The sequence below is a fragment of the Mandrillus leucophaeus genome, unplaced genomic scaffold, assembly GCF_000951045.1.
Source record: "Mandrillus leucophaeus isolate KB7577 unplaced genomic scaffold, Mleu.le_1.0 Scaffold2133, whole genome shotgun sequence".
NCBI lineage: Eukaryota > Metazoa > Chordata > Mammalia > Primates > Cercopithecidae > Mandrillus > Mandrillus leucophaeus.
This window is the reverse complement of record NW_012102181.1, coordinates 39,364-50,274: the sequence shown is the minus strand read 5'-3', so window position 1 is coordinate 50,274 and position 10,911 is coordinate 39,364. Positions and strand designations below refer to the sequence as shown.

Below are 10,911 nucleotides of genomic sequence, written 5' to 3'. Positions count from 1 at the left end.
TTGGACATCCTGTGTTTGTATTTTCTGAATCTAGCATCCCTCCCAGCATCTCTGTCTTTTCATTCTCACTCCTTTTTCTTGGGTTGAAGGGCCTGCTTTTGTTTTGAGTAGGTGGAAACCCTACAATGACAGTATTGTCTCGCGTTTTTCTCTCAATGATTTTTTTTTTTTTTTTGGTCACCTGTACTAGAATGAAGGTCCTAAGAAGGTGCAGTCTCTGCCTGATTCATCTGTGTGTCCCTCATACCACTAGAGGGTGTGACTAGTTGATTTCTGTTTGATGACTGACATCTCCCTGGAACAGGAAGGTGTAAACCGGAGAACAGAAGGGCAAGGGATACGATGTTCCAGATCTAGGGGACTTCTGCTGTGTTCCTTCGTCACTGTGCTGAGGCCTCACCTGTCCTGCTCATTCTTGGGCTGACAGCTGGAACTGTGAGCCCTGGGAGATGAACCAGAGTCTGTCCTCCTACCTCTGTACAAAATGCTTAGTTATTCATTTCTCAGCAAAGCATCTCCCACAGTAAGTCAGGGCTGCAGTAAGGTGTCATTTCCCAAAGACTCAAGTGAGAAAACAAGGACACAACTAATAAAGAGTAATGACTTAGCTCCATTGCAAGAAACTGGTGACTCCTGACATTGTTGCAGTTGCCTATGTGTGCACGCTTGTGTGTGTGTACATGTGTGCATGTGCTGCATGAATGTGTGCATGTGTACATGTGTGTGAATGCCTGTGTGTGTGCATGTGTGTGTGGGTATGTGTGTGTCACACACACACATGTATGGTGATCCTCACTTTTAGTCATGGCCCAAAGTTTGAAATCATATTTATCTTTGTACAACTTCCACTTGTATCGAAGTGAAGCAGAGCTGAGGCTTGCTTCAGGATTTCCTTGCGTACACTCACAATGTGAAGGTGTTCAATGACTTCATTTGGAACAGGCAAATTGTGCCTTATTTCACCTTTAGAATGTGCATGTGTGAAATATTCTTTTCTCCCCTATGGTTCTGAAAACTTGAGCTGTAATACATCAGATGGATATGTGTTTATTGTAAAATGTTTGAAAAGTTTATGGAGAAACAGGAAAAATTTTTGAGGAAGCAGAAAAAAACATTCAATTATCTCTGATTTCACTAACCAGAACTAACATTTCCCAGGCTTTTTCCAGACAGTTTTCTGTACCTAGTTGGGTTCATACTTTATATGTAAATTTCCCTCTATGTTTTTAAAAAATATTTTTGTCATAAGCATTTATCCACATCTTTGAAGGTACTGTTAATGGCTGCTCAATATTTCCTCAAATGAAAGTAATAACTTCCTGCACCTTTCTCTTACTTTGCAAGTTTAAATAATTTTTGCTTTTTCTATGTTCAGATGTACGTTCCCACTTTTTCATTGTGTCATCTAGAGTCCCAGAATTTTAATTACTAATTCAAATATATAAACAGTTAAAGGCATCCGGATCCCATTGCCTACTGTCCTTGCTAAGGGTGGTGCCCACTTAAGCTGCGACTGAGTGTGGTTGCCTGGGAGGCCTCTCAGCCCAAGACCTGCAGCTTTGTGAGAATAATCTTCCTGATGTGTTTGCTCGCTTTCTATCTCCTTTGGTTTCCACACACTCATTGCTCATGTATGTATCAACAGGGGCTTATTGTGTAATTGGTGCTGGAAGAAACTGCTTCTTTCTTGTTGTAAAAGGCAACCCAAAGCATCCTCATGGCTGCACTTGCGTATTCAGACAGGCAGGAGATGCTAGAGGAGAGGCTGACCAGTGTGTAGCTTCGCGAGCCACCAGCTGTGCATCACTGGGCAAGCCTTCCTGTTCCTCCTTTTCTTATTGGGAAGGTAGAGGTGATAATTGTACCTGACATGTTGGTGGTCACAGGACTGTGTGAATTAATACAACCAGATACCCTGGACAGTGCCTGGAACACAGTGAGTGGAATGCTGGCTGTGATATGACCTGATTATCCAGCTGCTACTCATCCTCTTCCTACAGAGGGATGGTTATTGCTTTGCAAGGTTCTTGGAGGACGCCTGCCTGCATTAATTTTCTCAGCCTGCAACAACAAAGTACCACAGACTGGGTGGCTCAAACAACAGGAATGTATTGTCTCACAATCCTGGAGGCCAGAAGTCTGAGATCAAGGTGTAGGCCTGAGTATGTGGGTATATGTATGGGCTGGTTCTTCCCAAGGCCACTCTCCTTGGCTTGCAGATGGCATCATCTCCTTGTGTCGTTCCTGTGTATCTGTGTCCAAATTTTCTTTCATGAGGACAGCACTCACATTGGATTAGTCCTCGCCCTTGTGACTTCATTTTGCCTTAATTACCTCTTTGAAGACCGTGTCTCCAAATACAGTCACATTTTGAAGTACAGGGGGTTAGAACTTCAACCTGTGAAACCTGGGGAGACACAACTCAGCCCACAAACAACAGTGCTACTCCTGACACCAGCTCAACAACTTCTCTTCACTTTATTTATTTATTTTTTTGTAACTTTTAAGTGCAGGGGTACATGTGCAGGTTTGTTACATAGGTAAATGGTGTCATGGGGGTTTGTTTTACAGATCATTTTGTCACCCACGTATTAAGCCTAGTACCCATCAGTTATTTTTTCTCATCCTCTACCTTCTCTCACCCTTCACCCTCCAAAAGGCCCCAGGGCATGTTGTTCCCCCTCATGTGTTCTCATCATTGAGCTCCCACTTATAAGTGAGAACATGCAGTATTTGGTTTTCTGTTCCTTTGCTAAGGATGTTAGCTTGCTAAGGATAATGGCCTCCAGCTTCATTCATGTCCCTGCAAAGGACATGATCTCATTCCTATTTATGGCTGCATAGTAGTCCGTGGTGTATATGTACCACATTTTCTTTATCCAGTCTATCATCGATGGGCATTTAGGTTGATTCCATGTCTTTGCTATTACGAATAGTGCCACAAAGAACATGCGTGTGCGTGTGTCTTTATAATAAAATGATATATATTCCTTTGGGTATATACTTAGTAATAGGATTGCTGGGTCAAATGGTATTTCTATCTTTAGGTCTTTGAGGAACCACCACCTGTCTTCCACAATAGTTGAACTAATTTACACTCCCACCAACAGTGTATAAGCATTCCTTTTTATTCACAACCTCAGCAGCGTCTGTTAATTTTTGACCTTTTAATAGCAGCCTTTCTGACTGGTGTGTGATGGTATCTCATAGTGGTTTTGATTTGCATTTCTCTAATGATCATTGATGTTGAGGTTTTTCCATATGATTGTTGGCCCTATGTATGTCTTCTTTTAAGAAGTGTCTCTTTATGTCCTTTGCCCACTTTCTAATGGAGTGTTTGTTTTTTGCTTAATTTATCTAAGTTCCTTATAGATGTTGGATATTAGACCTTTGTCAGATGCATAGTTAAGCATTCCTATACAGCAACAACAGTCAAGCCCGGAGTTAAATCAATAACAAACTTCCATCCACAAGTACCATACACACACAAAATGCCTAGGAATACAGCTAACAAGGGAGGTGAAAGGTCTCTACAAGGAGAACTACAAACCACTGCTCAAAGAAATCAGAGACGACAAGAACAAATGGAAAAACATTTCATGCTCATGGATGGGAAGAATTAATATCATTAAAATAACCATACTGCCAAAAGCAGTTTGTAGATTCAATGCTATTCTCGTTAAACTACCATTGATATTCTTCAGAGAACTAGAAAAAAATGTTTTAAAATTCACATGGAACCAAAAATGAGCCTGAATAGCCAAGACAATCCTGAGTGAAAAGAACAAAGCTGGAGACATCACACTACCTGACTTCAAACTATACTAGAGGGCTACAGTAACCATAACAGCATGGTTCTGGTACAAGAACAGACACACAGACTAACAGAACAGAATAGAGAACCCAGAAATAAGAACACACACCTACAACTACGTGATCTTCAACAAACCTAAAAAAACAAGCAATGGGGAAAGGATTTTCTATTTAATAAATGGTGTGAGGATAGCTGGCTAGATATATGCAGAAAATTGAAACTGAACACCTTCCTTATTTCCATATACAAAAATTAATTCAAGACGGATTAAAGATTTAAATGTAAAACTCAAAACTATAAAAACCCTGGAAGACAACCTAGTCAATACCATGTAAAACTCAAAACTATAAAAACACTGGAAGACAACCTAGTCAACACCGTTCAGGGTATAGTCACAGACAAAGATTTCATGACAAAGATGCCAAAAGCAATTGCAAGAAAAGCAAAAATTGACAAATGAGATCTAACTAAACTGAAGAGCTTTTGCACAGCAAAGGAAACTATTGACAGAGTAAACAGACATTTCTCCCATTCTATAGAATGGGAGAAAAATTTTGCAAACCTTCCCTTTACTTTCAAAAGGTAATGAATACATGTGCTCTCCTTTGAGTGCCTGAACATCTCTTTCTATTTTTTGATTAGAAAGTGCAAGGGCTTGCATATCTCTCTTCTGCTTGATGATCAAAGTGCTATAATAGTCTTTCTATAGGCCTTTTTAATTCTAATCAGTTGTAGAATTTAGGCCTTTAGGTAAGTTGCATTCATCAAACTTAAACTAGAATGGATGTGTTAAAAGAAAATTGGAAAGTGTTAATAATGAAATCCCTTCTCATTTCAGCATGTAATGAGGGCAAAGTGAATGTTAAATGGGCTGAAATGAATTTGGAGAATACTTTTGAAGAATGATAATATGTTTCATATGGAAATGTTAGCATTATGAATTATTCTTCTTTGTGGACGTTTCAATTGATTAATCCCCTCATGCACTTAACTCATGCTCTTCCCCTTGTTTAGGAATCCTTGCAAACATCAAAGGTAGGCAAAAGAAGAACAATGACAAAATAGAAGGGCAGTGCGAGACAAGGTGGCACTTTACTCTGGGAATATTCAGCAATTATCCAAAAAGCGTTTATTGAACCCCTACTCTAAAGATGTCTTGGGGGAAGTGGATGAGAGGGGCTTTTAACACATGGCCGTGGATCAGACTGAGAAGGGAGAGTTAGGGCTCCACTGCAAAGCTAATAGCTGTGCCTTGGGATATTACTTTTTTGTATATGGGACATATATTAAAAATACTAACATGGAATGACATTTTATATTAATTACTTAAGATATTCTAATACAGTACCTTCATCTAAATAAAAAAATTAAACTAATTTTAATTGTCTCCTCTTTCAGGAACATTTGGTCTACGGAAACCATGGTATTTCCCCTTTACTGCCTCATATTGGAAGAGTGTGGGTGTCTTGGTGGAAAAAAGGCAATATTCTCTAAGTTCCAGTGTGTTCTTCTTCCATGAGAACTTTGACAGTAAAGGTTTGTAAGGAGTAGAATTATTAGATGCATGTATTTTTCCTCTGATCCATTTTGTTTTTGATTTTTATTGTTTTTCTGGTCCAGCCTTTGCAAGTGTGTGCTGATTCCTAGAGAGACTTACATTTAGGCTGTCTTGGGCTGGGAAACAGCTACAAGGCACAGATGTGAGGCAGTATGCCCTGACAGTGTTTGTTCTGTGAAATCCAGGAACCCCAGGGAGTTCCCATTATTTATTATTTAGCGTCCTTCCCTGTATGCATTATGTGCATTTGTGTGTATATTACAATTTAGTAAAATTGAAGTGTTAGTCCCAAAATGAATATGTGTAGGAAATAAAAGCAAAGACGGGTAGCTACCCTATGTAAAGTACTTTAAAATTTTTAAGTGTTCTCACCCATGCTGGTGTATTCAGTGTTCCTGTGTGAGGGAGAATACCGCTGTCCCTTACAAATAGGGATTGTGGTTCTCAGGAGATAGGGGCAGGACTGTGCCTGTGCCTCTGCACTCCAGAGTCATGGCCTATTCCTGCAGGTGCAGGTGCATGTACAGGGCACCTCTGCCAAAGGATGAATTCATAGGCCATCTCCATGGAAACAGAGATGCATCACTCAGAGATAAACAAGCTCCCATCATGGTGGGTTTAGATTGCAAGTCAACATTGTACTCTAAACAATCTAAATATTTTTCTGAATTATGAATCTTTTAGAAAATGTGGAACACATCGACAAGCACCTATCCATTCTCACCTCCTCAGGAGACTATTTCTCATGAATATTTTATGTGTAACTAATCTGCCTGTTGTTTTTTCTCTACTTAAACCAAAATACATGTGTGTGTTTTTATTTTTATTTTTTTTTTTACAAAATGGTCATCGTAAGGGTTCAAAACTTTGTAATCAGTGATATCACTTAGTGTTTGCCATTATGTAGTCTGCTTCTTGTTCTTGCTAAAGAAAGATTTTTGAGTTGATTTGTGTGCTTCACAGAGCTGGAATTCAATTTCAAAGCAGAACACTGAATTAATAAATATGAGCATGATCTTCAGGGCTTTTGAAGTCTTTTCACAATGAATTTTCATCTCTCTCACAGGGTCATCACAGCAAAACAGGGAAGGAGAGCTTGAAGGAAGTCCCCCGGGAGTCACCTTGGTGTCTGTGACCAAGGAATATGAGGGCCACAAGGCTGCAGTCCAAGACCTCAGCCTCACCTTCTACAGGGACCAAATCACCGCCCTGCTGGGGACAAATGGTGCCGGGAAAACCACTATCATGTGGGTCCCATATTACCCTTATCAAACACTGGGCATTTGATTCTTAAAGTTTCAGTTTACCTGTGAGACAGAAAGTTTGATTTCTTTTCCTTTTTTAAGAATTTTGAGTCTCAGTACAGAGTTTAGAGACACAGGTGAAAGGCAGAGCCCCTCATGAGTGCCCGTGTGAGAAAGGCCCTGTGTCCTCAACCGCACAGGTGCACTGTAGGCCTGGGGCCCTGTCAAAGGGGTGAGGTGGAGAGCTTTTCAAAAGCCTTAATTCTTGTATTTTCTACAAATAATTTACCATGTTGTACTTTAGTCTTTGCAAATCCTTTGGCACTTTCAGCATTTGTCCCATTAAGTATCATCTTGCTTGCATATCTGTAGGAAGAGGAATATCACAGTGGTATTTGCAATTTTTTTCAACACCTGATTATTTTTCTTTTCCATATTCTGGTTTTTGTGTGGTTCTTTTCTCGTTAAAGGTGGATGTTTGGTTTAGGATCCAATGGCTTTAGATTTGATTAAAGAATCAAATCATGTCCTCCCAGAGAAACAAGGAATTCAAACACTCACAGCCTTGGGCTGGCTGTGGAAGTGAAGGTTTAAGGTTCAACTGCTAAAATTATGAAATATCTCTTTTGAACAAATCACTTTCTCTTTTGTTCTTTTTCTCACTAAATATGTAGCATGTGATTAGTTAAAACAATGAGAAGGGCTTTGCCTCAAACTTAATAAGAAAGGTAGAACACATGAAACTTCAGAAATCTCATATTGAAAAAATAGAAAGAAAGAAAATGGACAGTTTTTATTTGTTCCTGGGATACAGAAATGGACTTGGAAATGAGTCTGAGTGTTTTTTTAGTGTTTGAAAATTGGGAAACCACAAGTTACACAAATTATGACTCAGCCAGACAGCTCCTCTCACCCTGCTTTTACTAAGACACATTTCTTACAAGGAAAACCGGAGCTGCTTGTTTAGTAGAATGATGAGAATTACATTTGGAGTTTCTCGATGATTTCAGGTTCAATGACTGTGTTGCTTTTAGTGTACATTTGTAGTATGTTTTGAGTCATCCTAAGTGGCTGCCTCCACCTGGCAATTCTTAGATGAAAGGCTGAGAGATCAGTCAAAGATGGGATCTTCACTATTTAAAACAACCATCTTTGAGACTTCCAGGGAATGTGTATAAACTATTTTATAGTCTCCCCCAGATAGGTTTGAAAATAATATAGCAAAGAGTTTTAAGTTCATTGAGGTTTAATTTTGCACAGTAAACAGTATATGTTGATGTGTACAGTTTGATGAGTTTTGACACATTTGGTTAGTGCTGGAATAAGCACCACAAATGCAGTACCTTTCTATGCTGCTCCAAGGTTTCCTGTGCTCTCCTTTGACCCCGGCCTTCATGTGACCACTAATCTGCTCTTTGTCACTAAAAGCTGGGTTACTTATTCTAGAATTTCTTGTAAATGGGATCATGTCTGGCTTCTTGTACTCAGCGGACTGTTTTGGGGACCCAGGCATGGTGGTGGTGGGCCAGCAGCCTGCTCCTTGGGACAACTGAGTGGTATCCACTGTATGGAGGCAATTCAGTTTCTTTATGTTTTCATCTATGGGTTGCAATTGAGGTTGTTTCTCTTTTCAGTGATTGTGAACACAGCTGCTGTGAACATTTGTGCATACAGCTTTGTGTCAGCACACATTTAATTTCTCATGTGTGAATACTAAGGAGCGGATTTGCAAGGTCCTGTGGTAGGGGCATGTTTAACTTTTCAGAAATAAGGAACCAATTTAAAACTTAAATAATAAACTTCCTGAAGCAAGGAAGCAGAACTAGGCAATTCTGAGGCTTCTGTTGGTAAAGTTAGTTGTGTGAGCTTGTGGTGGCCGGCTGCTTGAGTTCTTGTGGTTTTAACACACACAGACTATCCTGGGAGCAGCGGAAGGAAGACTGGCTCCACGGTTGGGGCCTAGCTTTGCATCTCTGTTTTGATTATATTTAATGATGAGGATTTAGGTATATATGTCATTTCTCTAGCATGTTTCCTCATCTGTAGAAAGCTGAATGTTATCGTCTTAAAGTCCCATACAACTATGATGCTCTATGATCTCGATTCAGACTTACAATGGTTCAACTTAATGATATTTTGATGTCATGATGGAGTGAAAGTAATACACAGTAGGTAGAAACTATAGTCTGAGGACTCATACAGCCATTCTGCTTTTTACTTTCAGTACAATATTCAATAAATTGCAAGGGATATTCAACACCTTATTATAAAATATGCTTTGTGATAGTTGATTTTGCCCAGCTGTAGGCTAATGTAAATGTTTTGGGCACATTTAAGGTAGGCTAGACAGACTAAGCTGTGATGTTAGGTAGATTACATGTAAATACATTTTGACTTACAATATTTTCAACTTTGGATGGATTTATTGGGACATCACCCAATTAGAAGTCAAGGAGCATTTGTATTTCATGTGGTAGCATAAACATTATGTTAAACTCACCTTTTCAAGATCAACCAGCCAATGTGCCCTCAAGCTCCTCACACCTTTTAACTGATTGTGTAAAAACCAGGACAGCGAGGGTGAGTGCTCTTGGCAGGATGCATGCGCCATCCTGGAGCTGACTGGATTGCTGACGCTCACAGTACCAGCAATACATATTCTCCATGCTGTCTTATTTTCTCTGGCAGATCTGTGTTGACGGGGCTCTACCCTCCCACTTCTGGAAACATCATCATCAATGGCAAGAACCTACAGACAGACCTGTCAAGGGTCAGAATGGAGCTGGGTGTGTGTCTGCAGCAGGACATCCTGTTGGACAACCTCACCGTCCGGGAACATCTGCTGCTCTTTGCTTCCATAAAGTCTCCACAGTTGACCAAGAAGGAGCTGCATCAGCAAGTCAATCAGTTAGTAAACAGTTGTCTCTGTTCCTCCTGCCTCTGCCCATTGTGTAAGGAAGTGAAGACACTAGAAAGAGACACTTAAAAAATCATCTGTGTCTACATTTATAAGAGGAAATAATTAGCAAATGGTTGTTAACTATGGAATTATGACACAACCACCAACACTGAGAATGTCAGAAAAGGCTTCTGTGGGAAGGCATTGAATTTGATTTGATTTGTCTTCGATGTGGGGAAGAGATGAGCACATGTAAGCACAGAGGCTGTTGATGGAAGCTTTGTGTATCTAGAGCAAATGGTCCCTAGGGGTGTCCTGAAATGAAAAGAATTAAAAGGCAACAGGAGAACTGGTTGTCAAGAAACTGATTAGTCTGCCTTCTCTCTCTTTGATCCCTAGGTCTTCCTCAACTCCTTCCTTCCCTCCTGTCACACACACACACACACACACACACACAAAGATTAAGAAAAAAAGAGCCTTGTTAGTCATGCTAAGGAGTTTGAACTTCATTGAGCAAGTAGGTGTTCATGAGTGGGGGATTGTGATTAGCCTGAGATCTGGAAGCTCACTCCTACCAGATCGTAGCAGGTACCATGGGAGAGACTGAATACAGAGTGGCCAATGTAGGCAAGAGGTGGTGACAGCCTGATTTATGATCATGCCACTGTGGTGCATGGGCCAGGAAGGCCTGTATTTGAAGACTATTCAAATTTAGAAGAATCAGGTCATGCTGACTAAGTGGTTGCACAAGGCAGGGAGCAGAGAAGTACTGGTAGGGCCACGAAGAATGGGTAGGATATTGGTGGGTCCGCATGGAGAGCTGAACCCTATATGAATGTGGAATAGCACAGGGAAGATTTAGAGTTGAGAATATGTGGGGAGAGGTGGAAATACATGGGAATAGGTGGAAAGGAAGTAGGGTATCCAGGATGGGAAGCAAGGCAAAAGCAAGGCAATGTGCTCTGTCTTGTTGGACACTGATAGAAGTTTAGACCAGAGGTAAAAGGGAGAGACAGTAGGTTCCTGATTAGAGAACAAAGTGGTGTTTGAGGGTGATGACCATGGATCACAGTATGGATTGGAGGAGGAAGTGGAGCAATGAAAGTCAAGGAGAGTAGCTGGAGGTGGAAACGTTAATCCAGTGCTAGAGTCATCGATTCAGCAAACAGTGGTAGTTAAGTGTGCAGGCCATCTGTCCTGCGGTGGGCTCTGCCCCATAAGGAGTTTGAACTTCATTGAGCAAGTAGGTGTTCATGAGTGGGGGATTGTGATTAGCCTGAGATCTGGAAGCTCACTCCTACCCCTCCCACTTCTGGAAACATCATCATCAATGGCAAGAACCTACAGACAGACCTGTCAAGGGTCAGAATGGAGCTGGGTGTGTGTCTGCAGCAGG

At 40.6% G+C, this 10,911-nt stretch overlaps 1 protein-coding gene across 1 annotated transcript in view; it reads left to right on the top strand.

Moving 5' to 3' along the window:
- Positions 1-10,911, top strand: part of LOC105540019 (ATP-binding cassette sub-family A member 13-like) — a 37,132-nt gene that overhangs the window by 15,389 nt on the left and 10,832 nt on the right. The window contains exons 5-7 of the mRNA XM_011980510.1: positions 5,213-5,350; positions 6,439-6,619; positions 9,305-9,523. Of these exons, the coding sequence (XP_011835900.1) occupies positions 5,213-5,350; positions 6,439-6,619; positions 9,305-9,523 (538 nt within the window). The remainder of the gene's footprint in view (positions 1-5,212; positions 5,351-6,438; positions 6,620-9,304; positions 9,524-10,911) is intronic.